The sequence below is a fragment of the Neofelis nebulosa genome, chromosome 2 (assembly GCF_028018385.1).
Source record: "Neofelis nebulosa isolate mNeoNeb1 chromosome 2, mNeoNeb1.pri, whole genome shotgun sequence".
NCBI classification, from domain to species: Eukaryota; Metazoa; Chordata; class Mammalia; order Carnivora; family Felidae; genus Neofelis; species Neofelis nebulosa.
In genome coordinates, this window is record NC_080783.1 from 196,617,533 (window position 1) to 196,633,155 (window position 15,623).

Sequence of the window (15,623 nt, forward strand, 5' to 3'; positions counted from 1 at the left end):
TTTCCTTTAAAAAATTTTCTTGTTTTTAATTAGTTAGAATTACTATCATAATTGTAATATTTTGTTGAAGTTTAAGTGAACCCCACTTTAAGAATAAAAAGGGACAAAACTCTTTGAATTCCAGGATAGCTCCACTAATAAGCAGGTTATCAAAAAGATCATATTCTAAAGAGGATTCACCACTAATAACAGTGGTATTATTTTTCCTCTAATGCATTTAAAATATGATTTGATTTTAAATATTCATTTTCCACACAATTAATTCTACTAAAACATGGGGCCTGGCAAATAATAGGTTCTCAACAAATGTTGAAGGATGACCTGAATGAACCGGTGATTGAAATGAATGAGCAATATAGGACTGTGCCCTCATTTTGAAATTTGAAATTAGGTATTCACAGGTTTTTCTTTTCTTTCAGTCCCACCAAAGAAATAAGTTCCAAAAAAAAAAAAAAAAAAAAGAAGAAGAAGTTTCTAATTTGACTCCTAGACAAGTTTGATCATCCAAAGTACACTGAGGTCAACGTGAAACCTATTCATTCTCTTCAGCCCCAGATAGAGGCGGGGTCATAAAATATAGAGCTTGTGGGACTTATTTTACATACAGAGCCCAATATTTAAAAATAAGCTTTTGCAGAAGCCTAATAAATAAAACAGATACAAATGGAGCTTCTTCCATTGAAGTAGGGGAAGGGGATTTGGGGCTTCCCCTGCCCTCTGAGCAGCCTCTAGGCTACCTCAGAGGGACCCTGAGGCTCTAGGGAACACTGTTTGTAAGCCACTGATAGAGTGAAGAGGACCAAACTGACAACCAGGAGACCTGGAGGCCTGGTTTCTTGTGACCACAAATTAGTGTTGACAGAGAATAGGAACTGAGTACCAGCCCCAGATGAGATACAGTTAGTGAGCCATAGAGTAGATACTTGACAGAAAACCATACATTATTTTTTTTCCTGTGTGGAAAAATCAACTATTTGCTGTAAAAATATATATGTATATACATACATATATATTTACACTTACTTGTGTATCTGTTTAGAAAAAAAGCCTTTTTGGTGGATAGAACACCTGACTCAAGACTCAGAGACCTAAGTACAAGTTGCAGCCTTGCTGTTAACATACCATATGGCACAGGGAAAATGACCAAAATGCTCTGAATCATCTCTCTCATTCTCAGAAGATGGGAGTGGAAGATGGGAGTGAAACGTGGGAAATATGGCACAAATCAGCGGAATTAAATGCCATGAAAATTAACAGGTGGCTGTCTTCCTTCTTGGTGGCCTTCACTGGACCAGCTTCTCAGGCCCACTCCTTAAACACTAATGTTGTTCAGAATTCTGTTTTATCCCCTCTTCTCCTGTCCCCTCCCCTCTCTCTCCTTTACCACTCCTACCCCTACCTTCCTCTCCTCTCCTTTGTAGTTGTTACCCCTAGGTGACTGTGCCAGAATATATATATATAGATATATATAGATATATAGATATATATACATATCTATGTACATATCTATATGTATACATATCTATATATATATACATATCTATATGTATACATATCTATATATATACATATCTATATATCTATATATATTCATACATATGTGTGTATATATATATTAATGATAAAGCTCCCATTTATTACACCATTTATACTTGTATAAAGCATTGCAGTATGCATTTTTCATAATTTATTTGTGAAGAAAGTGGAAATACCCATATTTTATGTTTAGCTCAAGCTTAGAATGGTCAACCTTCTTGCCCCAGGTCATAAAGCTAATGGGTTGAGCTGTGATTCAAATCCTGACTCCAAAGTCTCTATCCTACTAGAAAATGGCACCTGTACATCCTTTGGAGTCAGTATACTGGATGGAACCACATAGAAGAACACCCTCTTCCCCCACTTTTTAGTAACTTTTATTATGATTTAATTGTAAACTCACAGACAATTTTCAGGAAATCTGCAAATGTACATTCTTTACCCAGATTTAGACAACTAATTTTGAGGAGTTAATGAACAAGAAGGAGGCTGAGAAGGATCAGTCAGAGAGGTAAGAGAAGAGCAAAGAGGCAACACAGAAGCCAACAAATGTGAGTTTCACAAAGAGAGAAGGAGCTGTAGGGTCAGATTCTCCAGAGAGGTCAAATGTAGCAAAGACCAGAAACCAACGCACAGGGTTAAGTGGCTCGACTGAGTGGCAAATGTTTGAAGTTGCCTCTGTGAGAAATTGTCAAAGAAGAACACAGATAAGGGAGAGGGCTAACTTGCACTGAAGCTTCAATTACCATGGAAACCATGAATCTACATGGTAGAATTCATCAATGGCAGATATAAGACTATTGAGGGTGTAAGAGTATTGAGGTCCAGACTGGGTAGTGAAGGAAGGGCCAGGTAGGGATCAGTAGGCAGGGAGAAATGAGGGAGCCAGAGGGCTGGAGGGGCCTATGTTAGGACAACAGGAGCATTGAAACCTAGTAACTCTGCTGCATGTAGAGGCGACAGGGGAAAGAATGGAATGATGGAGTTTAAGATCTCACAGGTGGACTCTCCTAAGTCCCAGAACAGCAGGCCCTGGCTACACTCATGGACATGGTTGACCTTGGGCAGGGACACCAGATCTCATGAGGAGGGGCTGGCCTCTGAAAGGCAAAGGAGCCATCTCTCTGTTGAAATCTGAAGGGAAGAAGTAGATGAGCACATAAGCAGACAGGAGTGCAGATTTAGGGGCTGAGAGAGAGGCTATGCCCACCAGATGTCCTCTGTTTCATCCACAGAGACTAAAGCAAGGTCATCAACTGATAGTGTGGGGAGGCTAGGGGAAGGGTGAGAGGTATGGGGGCATGTAGAAGGCTTAAGTCTTTGAGAAGAGTGTAGAGCTAATGGCAGAGTCACCGGGCAATATCTAGGATTTTTGGGGGTGGGTAATCGTGAATTAATAGTGGTATCAATCTTCCTATTCATGTGCCTTTCCTTTAGCAAAAATCTGTTGTATGGGGACAGGGCCTGGAGAATGTAGGTTGAGGGGTTCATCCATGATTGCTGTCATCCAGGCTGATAAAAGGAAAAAGGAGCAAGAGACTTTGGTGGGTCTGTAAGAAAATGATCATAATGGTGGACCGTGGAATCAAAGTTAGATAAGGACAGAAGAGAGGATGGGGAACTTATGGCTAAAGAGAAAATGTTGGTGTCTGTGGGGTGAGATCTCAGTGAAGATCAGAGGAGAGTTTCTTAGGGGGTCCAGCAAACATTTGCGAAAGGAAATACTGGGGGGTGGGAGAAAGCTCTCCACTGCAGAGGGCTGCAGGGGAAACACCAGCCTGGAGAGAAGGAGACAGGCTTCAGTCAAGGCAGGAGGTAGATGGGAGGTTTCGAATGATGTTGCAGCTACCAGTCAGGGTTTGTTTGCCTTGGAATTGGTGCTGGGAACCTGGTTTGAGAGGCCTGGGAAAAGGGCAGAAAGGAAGGTCAGTAGCAGGAGAGGTGGGGCAAGGCAGCATGGAATAGGGTGGGAATAAGATTTGGGGAGAAGACCGAAGATCAGAGGCACTAGCATCTGGAGTAGCTCCCTTTCTGGTGCCTAGTTGTTTCAGTGCCAGAATTGGCTCTGGATCCCGGTGGTATCTCCCTAAGCTCCCCTGGGTTGCTATCTGTATAGCTTAGGCATGAAACATCCTGGAGAAGTCTCTCATAGAAGTTATCCAGAAGAGCATTTGATGGGAAAAGGCAGATAGAGAAACACAAACGTGTTTATTCATTTATTCAGACCTTGTCCGAACACCTACCATTTTGCCAGCCTGTGTGGGTGGCATCGATGAGCTGTCCATTTGTCGGTGGGATCCCAGGGTCTGGCTGCTCAGGGGGATGTCTGTCTGTCCACAGACCCCCTGACCCTATCCAGACAGCAGAGGGGAAAAGTGCTCTATTCTGAACCTATCTTAAGGTGCCCCATGTTAACTGTCTGCACATTGTAATATTTAAGCCCTTCAAGCCCCTTAAAGTGGTAAATGCCTTTTTGACCTGTTCTCTCTAATGATCTTCAGCATGTTTCAACAGAATGCAAACACATCTAATTTTCAGAAACAAGTACAGGATAAATTGAGTCTGAAGCTGAGGGCTTTTGAGGCAACAAAAACTGACTTTCCAGAAGAGGTATAAATGGTGCTTGCTAGTGGATCTGGAGGGATTTCCTGCAGGGCTAGGGTTCTAAATCCCCAAGTCCTCTTCACAAGGGTGGGTGGGATCATGGTTTTGGTTTTGATGGTCTTCTTCTAATTTGGATAGTAATGAATCCTATGTAAAGAAACCAAGGAAAGTAGGAAAAAGATCTTTGGCCTTGAGAAAGGAATGAACATGGCATCAGGAGTCCGACAGTCCCCTTTGTTGAATATTGATGATGTCCCAGGATCTGAATGAGTCTTCACACCCAGTATCTCATCTAATTTCATCCTCACCATGCCTTGATGAGGTGGTATCACTAGCCCCATTTTACAGATGAAGTAGGATCAGAGGGGCTTTCCAACCTCACCAGGCTTAACCAACCAGCAAGTGGATTTAAAATCCAGAAGGCTAAGCTGGTAAACTCCACAGCCTGTGCTCTCCTCCTCATGGTGGGCTGCCTTCAGGCCCAGTTGTCTCGAGTACAGTCTGCAAATCTAAGAGTTTCCCAGCACAGAATTACAGGCACAGTGAGATGTACATGAAGGGAATGGAGTAAAGGGTTCCCCTAGGGCTTTGTTCAAACTTGACTCAACCGCCATTGGAGCTCATGAGAGAAAAGATCCTTCAGGTGCAAGACCAGGGTGAGCCACCAGAAGGAACATCCTTGCTGAAGGCACTGAACTCATAGAGAAGGAGCAATTCTGAACCATGGCCACTTACAGATCACCCTCTGGCAGCATTCACTCCACTTGATTGTAGCTGTTTTCATACCTATTTCCTCCACTTGCCAGTGGCCCTTCCGAGAGGAGGAGTTGTGTCCTAGATATTTTTCTCTCCCCACACTCTGCCTGGCCCATAATAGGCACTCAATAAATGTTGGAATGAGTGAGTGCAGGAATGAGTGCATGAAATGAGCAGATTAAATATGTCCAGGGGCTGTGGAACCTGCGTCCCAGACCCTGGAAGGAAGGCTTTCCTGGGAAAGGTTTATCATGGCCGTTATCCACATGCAGAGAGGAGCCCTAGGATATTTTGCCCCATCAGAGGAAACCAGGTTTGACACCACTTTCATTTTATATACTTAAGCTTGTTGAATTTGCCCACTATTTCTTTACTGTTAGGCACTTTGCCTACAATTAGGATAAATTGCCATGTGGGCAGCAACAGAACAGACTCATAGAACTCTTTATTAAAATAGCTGAGCACTAACATTGAAGAATGATGTGGCCAGAACCAAAGAACACGTTTTTAAAGGAGGCAAACACCTAGGTACAATGTAGTACCTTAACTGTTATCAATCACTACTTAATCTAATTAGTTTAGAAGCTATTTTAAAGAGCTTAATTAGATTAAGCTGTGATTGATAACACTTTATATCTACTTGAGTAGAGCACTTCTTCTAATTCACCTTGAATCTTTATGCTTCCAGTCAAAAGCCTGTTTCAGACATGTGCTAAACGTGGGGAAGGAATTGGGAAGTACTTGATTAGCACTGAAATCATTCTGGGTGCCCAGCACCAGGCTGAGCTGGGGGCCTTGACAGAGTCCTTGGGTGCAGACATTCTGAGACCTCATTGGGTGGCCTTGACAGTGACATCCTGAGATTCTACTTCCAAGAGGCTGAGAGCAAATGGGGACACACAGACAGGTCAGCAGTGCAAGGGGTGAGCCGCTTAGCAGGCCCATAGTTGCCTGGGGCCTACCTGGCTTTAAGTCAACATGGGAAGTACTAGTCCATACCCTCTTGGGGGAGACGAGCTGTGCAATCACAGTAGAGTCAGGCTAGGGAGGCTTGCCTAGCCTGACCATGGAAGCTCATCATTGTCTCCAGAGCAGCAGGTGAGGACACGTGGGGCCTGCCCCTACCCCCATGTTCCTGGAACTGTGACTTTCCTTTGAGCCTGCTGAAAACTGGGGAAGGAAATAGGAGGCAGGTTATATTTGGGGAGGGGCTGTATAGACTTCAAGCTCTTCTGGCTCCAAGTAGGAGGTGGGGACGGGAACTAGATCTAGTCTAAACTAAGATGCTTGCCTTTCATCTCCTCTCTGCAGCCCGCATGTGTGATGCCCACCTTCGAGGCCCCTCAGGCATCATCACCTCCCCCAATTTCCCTATTCAGTATGACAACAATGCACACTGTGTGTGGATCATCACAGCACTCAACCCTGCCAAGGTAAGGCTGCAGGGGGAGGATGGGAAGTGTCGCATGGGCAGGGCCGGGCTGGGGACAGTTGGTCTACAAGGGGTTTCAAGCCTAGAACTTGCTTGTGGTAGATTCTCTGCAGGCAGTTCCTAAAAACTGTTTTCATTAAATATCAAGGAGTAAAATGCATAATTGTAAAATATGAGTAAAATATAAAGAGCATCAATACAACCAACAACTGCCCCATCATCTCCCAACTTAACAAAAACCAGAGTTACCTTAGTGATTCATGTCCCTCACCAATCTCATTCCATTCCCTATCCCTCAGGTACCTTGACTGTGTACTTGTTATTCCTCTGCTTTTCTTTATAGTTTGCATGTCAGTGTGTATCCTTAAAAAACATTGTTTAGTGAGCAAGCATTTGGACTTTGTATAAACATAATCATGTTGTATGTATTCTTAATCAACTTTGCTCAAAATTGTGTCTCTAAGATTTATCTATGTTGGTGTGTGTACTTCTGAACCGCTGTATACGTCTCTTCATATGTTTATTTCACATTTAGTTTTTTCCTGTGCAATGCCCTTTGTCCTCATAAATTTTACAAGTATCTGGCCAAAATCCACAAAATGACCTGTTTGAATCTTTATTTTAATTATGACAAAACTACAGATGAACTCGAGAAGAACTGATATCTTTATGATACTGAGTCTTCCAGTCCCTGAGTATGGTACATCTGTTTCCGTAGGGCTTCTTTAATGGCTGTCAATAAACTTGTGTAATTTTTTTACACAAAAAAATCTATTTAATCTGTTTACCTCTAGGTAGCTTTATTTATTGTTACTATTGTAAATCATATCTTTTAAAACTTCATTTTATCCCTAGTTGTTTCCAGTGTTTAGAAATACTATTAATTTTTATTCTTTGATTTTTTTTAACATAGCAACTTTTATAATAATTTATCTGTGAATTATTTGGGATATCTACAAAAGACAAAGAATGATGGTTTCATTTCTTCCCTTCTAATGTTTATACCTTCTCTTTTTCTTTTTCTTGCCCTAATGTATAATATCAACCCTGCAGTATAATATCAGTCATTGTGATTGATGGGCACACTTGTCATTGTTTGATGTTAAATAGATGTTTTTATTTTATCATTAAGTATGATGTTTGCTGAAGTTTTTTTTTTAATTTTTAGTTTCTTTCTTACCCTAGCTTTCTAAGCACTTTTATTGTGAATGAGTGTAGAGTTTTATCAAGCACCTTTCTATATCTATTGATATAATCATGATTTGCTCCTTAATTTTCTTAGGGTGGTGAATGACATTGGTTGATTTGTCTAATATTAAACCAACCTTGCATTCCTGGGATAAACTCAAGTTGGTCTTTTAGTATTATTGTTATAAATGCCTGATTTGCTAATATTTTGTTTGGTAATTTGCTTCTGTTTTGTTAGTGAGATTGGCCTTTGTTTTTCATATTAACCTTGCCAGATTTTTTCATCAAGATACTGTTAGCCTTATAAAATGATTTGGCAAGTGTATCCTCTCTTTCTGTCCTATGGAGTTATTAGCAAAGATTGGAATAACTTCTGCCCTGGAAGTTTTGTGGAGCTTTTCAGCAGAACTATCTAGGTTTGGTGTTCCTTTGTTGGGAGATTTCAAACTATAGATTTAATACTTTTAATGACCAAAGGACTATTAGGATTTTTTTTCTTCAGTCCCTTTTAGTAAGTTTTCAAATTTATTGGTCATAAAGTTGTGCATACTACCTCTTACTATATATATTTTATTCCCTCTTTTATTTCTAATTTTGTATCTTTTTAAATCAATATTGCCAGAGGTTTCACATTTTTTATTCTTTGCAAATAACCAGTTTTGGTTCCGTTAATATTTCTTTTGATATATTTATTTTTTACTTCACCAATTTCTTTCCTCCTGTTATATTTGGGTTTATTCTGTTATTCCTGTATTTAGCATGTTAATTTTGATGCTTAATTCATTATTTTTCAAACTTATTTAAGCACCTAAGACTATAAATTTCCCCTGAGAACTATTTTGGCTACATTCCCACAGGGTTTTATATGTTGTATTTCTATTATACTTTAGTTAAGAATATTTTCCAACTCTATTATTCTTTTATCTTTTAACCATGAATTTTTTAGAAATATTTCTTAATTTTCAAGTAAAGGATTTTTCTAACTGTCCTTTTGTTAGTGATTCTAAAGCTCATGGTCAGAGAACATTGTAATTGAATCATTTGAAGTCTGTTGAGACATGCTTTTGGATCAGAAATGTCATTTTTCACATATATTCTTTGCGTGCTTAAAAAATAAACTGTATTTTGTAGTTTTTGTGTTCTAATATCTTTGTTACATAACCCTGTTAATTGTGCTTATATCTTTTATATCTTCATTGGTTTTGTCTTCTTGATCAGTCAACTGCAGAAGAAGGCATATTAAAATCTCCCACTATGATAGTAGTTTGCCTATTTTTCCTTGAAGTTCTGTCAGTTTTTGCTTTATATATTTTGAGACTGTGTTATTGGACATGCAAGTTGAGAATTATATATCTTGCTGATGAATTGAACTTTTTCAAAAATAGTTATATAATGACTCTCTTTACCTATAGTAATGTTTTTTTACTTTAAAACTTTCCCCCCACGCTATCCATCAAGCTGTTGTTGTTGTTGTTTTTGTTGTTGTTTTTGGTCAGGGGGAGGGTCATTTAACAAATCTTTTCTGTTCTCTTGTTTTCAACTTTTTTACTTCCTTATGCTTTATGTGTGTCTTATGTATAGCTGGATTTTTAAAAATCCACTCTAACAATTCATCTTTCAACTAGAAAAGTTAGACCATTTAAATTATACTGTCACTTCTATTTTTTAGAGTTACCCAAGACATATTAATTTGCACACTTAATAAAAGCTAATGTAAATAGTAATTTTATGTTCCTCTTGTAAAGTGAGAGGTCTTAGAGAATTTTAATTACTCCCTCCCAATTCATACTCTATGGTGTGTATTTTCATGTTGCCTGTCTTTTCCTCACAAGTCATGATTATTCTTGTTTAATAAAACTAATGTCCATTTAGATTTACTTGCACATTTACCACTTTGTTCACTATTCCTTCTTGTGTATCTAGTCCTTCTCTTTGGAATTTCTTTCTGTCCAAAGTCCATGCTTTAGAATTTATTTTCCTGTTGATGACAAAATTTCATAGTTCTTGTTTGTCTTAAAATGTCTGCTCTCCCCTTGTTCTTGAAAGAACATTGGTATTCACTAAGTATTTGATTCTTGGTTGATAATCATATTCTCTCTGCACATGGAAGTATTCCAATATCTTCTAGCTCCCATTGTGGCTGTAAGCTTATTGTCATCCCTTTGTATGATATTCTTCTCACTGCTTTTATGGTCTGTTCCTTGTCTTTATTGTTCTGCAGTTTCATAATCAAGTGTCTAGTTGTGGATATCTTGGTATTTATCCTGCTTGACTTCATTAAGCTCTTGAATCTATGGATTGTTATCTTTCATTGATTTGGGAAAATTTTTAGCCATTGTCTTTTCAACTGTTTTCTCTCCTTTATGCTCTCTCTATCCTGCTCCTGAAATCTGGCAAAGCATATTAATCTTTCTCACCCCATCTTCTATGTTTTATAACTTGTACCATTTTAAAAATTTTTTTTTAATTTTTTTTAGTATTTTTGAGTGAGAGAAGTAGACAGACAGACAGAGTACAAGCAGGGGAGGGGCAGAGAGAGAGAAAGACACAGAATATGAAGCAGGCTCCAGGCTCTGAGCTGTCAGCACAGAGCCCGACACAGGGCTTGAACTCACAAACTGCAAGATCATGACCCGAGCTGAAGTCAGATAGCTAATCAACTGAGCCACCCAGGCACCCCAACTTCTACCATTTTCTCTCATTCTTTTCACTAATTCTCTGTTAAGCTGCATCTAATCTCTGTTGAATTCATTCCCTGAAGATTTGCTTGAATTTCAAATAGCACCATTTTTATTTTATGAGGTCCTATTTGTTTTTTTTAAATGTTCTTGATCATATTTTATAGTATTTTGCCCCCTACTCATATGTTTAGACCCCTCTTTAATTCTTTAAGTATGTTACACATATTTATTTTATATTCTGTATCTGTTAATCCCAAATCTGAAATCTTTTTAAGTTTGGTTCCGTTATCTGTCGTTTCTTACTTCTTGCCCATAGAACCACGTTTCCTTATTTTTTCTGTCTATAACTCTTGACTGTGGGGTTAGAGTCATAAACTTTGTGGGACTTCTTTGAGACCTGGGGAGAAGGTGGTTTCTTCCGGAGACAGCTTACATTCACTTCTGCCCAGTGCCTAGTGGCATTACCAAACCAGAAACCTTTTGATAGTAAATTCTTAGTGTGAAGGTTTCAAACCACCCAAGTAATCTGCACACCCATGTGAAGGCAGACTTACTGTGAAGGAGTCTCAAGGGAAGTTTTCTGTGTGCTGTCCACTCAGTGTCAAGATCTCGGATAAATAATCAGCCTCCAGACCAGCCCAGAGGGCAGTCGTGGCAGATGAGAAGGCAGGCATGCTTGTTGCTCACTCACCCTCACACTAAGGGTGCAGCTTTATTCAGGGGTGTCACACTAGAGTCCCCACCTTGGTGGGTCCTGATCTTTGTCTCCTGTTCCCTCTTCTCCACAAGGCCCTGAAAACCAGAGCTCTACTTTACCAGTCTTTAAAAATGCACTCAAAGCCAATGCCAACTTCATGCTCTAAATCACATTTAGAGTCCCTACAATCACTGGGTGTGGACTCTGAATATTCTTACTTTATTAGTCTGCCCAGGCTACCATAACAAAATATAGCAGACTTAACAAGGAACATTTTTTTTTTCTCACAGTTCTGGATGCTAGAAGTTCACAATCAAGGTGCCAGCAAACTCAGTTTCTGGCAAGGCCTCTTCCTCGTTTGTAGATGGCCTCCTTCTCATATGGCCTTTCTTCTGTGTGAATCTAGAGAGAGACTTTTTGGTGTCTTCTGCTCCTCTTATAAGGACACCAATCCCATTGGATTACAGTCCTCATTTAACCTTAATTACCCCCATCAAGGCTCCATATCCAGATTCCATCACATTGGGGGGTTAGGGTTTCGACATATGAATTTTAGGGATATATGATTCTGTTTATAGCACTTACTAATTTATAAAAAGCTTTTTTTTTCCTTTTTAAATTTTACTCAGTGTTTTTAAGTTGTTTGGTCAAGGTGCTTAGGACCACAGTGCGGGGGACAATGGAAACAGATTTCCTCTATGAGGCATTTTATAAAGAAATATTTTATTTCATCAAACCGTTTGATGATGAACCTAGTCAAAGGGGAAGGATGCTTCAGCCACATGGGGATGGAGGCTGGCCCAGAAGGACTTACTACCACAAAGTTATTAAGTTGTTGATGAGAAGACTCTTTCTTGGGTATTGTTAAAGATACTTAGCTCAGTCTTCTTTTGCACCTGAAGGTGAAGTGCAAGAGAAAGTGTAGGTAAGGCCTGAGAAGTTTCTGAGAAACAATTTGATTCACCCTCCCCTCCCCTGCCCAGAAGAGCTAGTCTTGGCTGGTGTGTGAAGGTCAGTGGCCCCATATCAGTCACTCCCTCACATGTCCTGCAGGAGGAGGTCACACCAACCTGGGTTCCTGAAAACAGCCTCTCCAAAGGGTATTCCCTCAGAATGAAGCTGTAAAAAAGGATGTTCCTGTCATCTCCATGGGTTCTTTATGAACTTCAGACAGTGCTGAGAATCCCAGAAAGGCTGAAGGAAGTCCCTTACTGACACCACACTGGAGGAGAGTCAGGGAGCATTGAGGGCAGAAAGACGGGGGTATAAGTGGGGCAACTCAAAATCCAAGACTAAAGAATCAGAACTGCCTTGCTGCAAACATCAGGGAAAATGCACAGTGTGTTTCTAACTTTGTCCACTGACCCACAGGAGAGATACAGGTGTGTCCAAGGACTGCCTGTCCAATCCCCTTTGGAGCATTTCCCACAGCAAAAAGCACAGTCTCTTCAAGTTCACAATATGTCGTGAGATGAGCACTTTTTCATTCATTGACTATAGATATGATCTCTGCCTTTGAGGAACAATACATAGGAGAGAAGACAGGCCTATAAATAAAAAGCTAGAGTTTGGGTAAGTGCAGACGGAGGGGTATTCAGTTCGCTATCTTGGAAAATGTTGGAAGGAGCCACTAACTGGAAGGTCAGGAAGTTTTCACAGAGGAGGAGACATTCGAGCAGGATCTTAAAGGATGAGTTGGCTTGGAAATCATTATCTGAGAGTAGATGCAGGTGTAAAGGCACTGAGATGTAGAACACCTCTCAGAACTGAAAGTAATTCAGTTCTTGTCTGGATCACCTTGTCTGGATCAAGATGAGGATGGGAAGGTCATAGGATCCAGATTGTGGTCAGCCTAGATGCTTGGCAGAGAGGCTTGGGTTTTGTCCTGAAACAGATTTTTAAGGGTACAGGTGTTAGACCCTTGGAAATAACGGCAACAGTTACATCTTACTGTATGCATACCATATGCTGAGCACTGAGCTAAGCCTTCTGTATAAATGATTTTATTTCATCCTCTTCACAATTAATTAGGTTTTAAGAGACCCACTTGGTGGATAAAGAGCGTGAATTGTGGATAGGTTGAAAGGGTAGGAAACTTAGCCATAGTGCATAGCCAGGGAGTGGCATCACCGGATTTAAACCTGGTCTTTGTGACTCCACTGCCCATACATTTCAGTGGCTGGGCTATGCTGCTGGATGGAACAAGGTCCCAGAGTAAATGGGAGGGTGTAGGACTGACAGCCCTGAGATCAGCCTTGGTAAAGATGAGAGTCCTGCTTTCTTCTGAACAAAAGCAATAGCAGGAAGGTCTGAGTTTTTGAAAGATCACTCTGGCAACAGTGGAGAGGATTCAAGAGGGATACTGGAGGGAGAGAGACCAGTTAGGAGGCAGAAGCAATTACCCAAGTAAGAGAAATGACACCAACCAAAGGCTTTGGAAACATGGAGAGGGAGACAGATTTAAGAGAAATGTAGGGAATGGAATGGGACTTGGTGGCTGACTGGCTGTGAGGATCAGGAGAGAAAGAGGGTCTTACTCAACAATGTATCCCAAGTGACCAGCACAGTGCCTGGCACATAATGATCACCCAGCAAACATTGACTCAATGGACAGATGAATAATGACTTGATACTTTCTGACTTGGCCCAATGGGAGTCTTTAAAAGAAAATGAAACAGGAAGAAGTGTTTTCAGTGGTCAGGATGGAAACATGGTGCATTTGAAGTGCCTGTGTTTCATCCAGTGACATTTGGATACACTGGTTGGACACTGGGTCAGTCGGGGTTCAAGAGAGAGATTTGGGTGTTACTTCATCAGCACATGGGTGAGAATAGAAGCCTAAGGAATAGACAACACTTCCTGGAGAGAGTGAAGAGAATAGGAAGATTCTGAATGGATCTGGGAACACCATCCTTATAGATGAAAGAAATACAGTGCAAGACACAGGAAGAGCAGTGTAAGGTAGGAGAATCACACCACAGAGGGAGGAAGGGTTTCCAACCAGAATATGTCTGACAGTGGTGGTGATGAACAAGTCTTGTTGGGGAAAGCGCTGGAAAGAGACTGTTGCCTTTGGCCTTGGAAGAGGACCTTTCAGTGAAGCTTTGGGGACAGAAACAGCTGTGGGGCAGGGAGTAAATGGGTGGGAGGGGAGGCTCTAGGGACAAGGAGCCTAGATAGCTCTTTTGATAAGTTTCAAGGTGACATAAAGGAAGGAGAAAGGGCATGAGAGGGAAGAAGCGTGGACAGAAAGTTTGGGGCTGCTCAGAGTGTTGGTTTGTTTAGGACATTAGAAACTAGAGTATGTTTGTAGGCTGAGGGCGGAGCAGGCAAAGAGGAAGAGAGTGAAGATGTAGAAGTACCTGAAGTAAGTGAGAGGCACATAGGATTGAGACGACAGGGTCTCCCTTGCAAGGAGCAGGTGAAGAAGGATGGTGTTAGGAGAGGCTGAGGTTTGCCTGCAAGTGAGCAGAGTGGGACACATGTCCCTGCCTCTCCTTATGGTCATGAGATGATTATTCATCCCAGGCACCTGGGTATCTGTGGATGTGAGGACTCTTCCTGGAATTCCATTCCCCTTCTAGAACCTTTGCTGGCTGAGCTTAAGAGGGAGGAATGTTCCAGTAACTAGGACTCCCTTCCCCCCGCTGCCCTCAGGAGCCATAAAAAGATCCAAAGAGAAATAAAATGCTCTGATGTGGAAATTGCCAAGAACCTATGTCAAGACACCAGCATTGATGGAGCACCTATGGGCAGAGCATGGGCTCTGCACCGTGGGGACAAGAGCTTACAGTCTTATTGGGGAGGTGGGTGAATGGTAGGTATGTACTCAGTAAACTAAGAACAAAACAATTACAAATACCCAGTCCATCTTCCTGGAAGCTTAGCATATTCAAGGAGGAGAGACAAGGCTCAGAGCAAGTGATGCTGACCTACTCCAAATGGCTCCACATTCTCCCTTTGATTGAGATATCCTTGAGAAATGTCAGCCCCACCTTGGCCACGTGGGCTATCTTGGTCCTTAGAGTCATTCTACCCACAATAATATTCCCAAACTTTGGTTAATCATCAAAAATACCCAGAGAGACATTTTGAGGCACAAATTCCAGAGCTCTTTGAAGATATGATTCAGTGGATCTGGGATGGATGCCTGGAACCTGTACCTTTAAAGGGTGCCCCTGAGGCTCTGACCAGCCAAGCTTATGGATAAACAACAATCCCCTTGCCTTGCAGCAAAGCGCACAGGGCCGTCCCTCCGTCCCTCCACTCAGGCAACCCTAGCTTCAGCCGCACTGAACTCCTAGTTTGTAGACATACCTGGCCCTTTAAGACCTCTGTCCGGGCACATCCTATCTCAGTGTGCCTTCCTTTCCCCTCCAAATTTCTGCCCCCCCTTTGAGACACAGCCCAAATACCCCCTCTTCTGAGAAGCCCTCCTAGCTCCAACCAAGTCTTTGTTCTACTTTGGTTCCTAAAGCATTTTATCAGCACCTGTCGTCTGTGTGGGTATCATGTCATGCTATGTTTAGAATCTCCTTCTCCCATAGCCCATGAGTGCCCTGAAAGCAGGGATGGCATTTTGTTGAGTCCTTCTTCAGTCAGCGTGGGTGCTTGGCACAAAGGAGGAGCTCAGCAGATGTTTGAATGCGCAAAGAACTGACGGAGAAGACCTTTCTCTGGGTCAGGTATCTCTCAGGTACAGCCCTGCCACGTGAAGCTGGGGGCCTCC

At 41.4% G+C, this 15,623-nt stretch overlaps 1 protein-coding gene across 1 annotated transcript in view; it reads left to right on the forward strand.

Moving 5' to 3' along the window:
- Positions 1-15,623, forward strand: part of CSMD2 (CUB and Sushi multiple domains 2) — a 600,568-nt gene that overhangs the window by 306,307 nt on the left and 278,638 nt on the right. Inside the window, 1 exon segment of the mRNA XM_058718151.1 lies at positions 6,208-6,329. Within this exon segment, the coding sequence (XP_058574134.1) occupies positions 6,208-6,329 (122 nt within the window).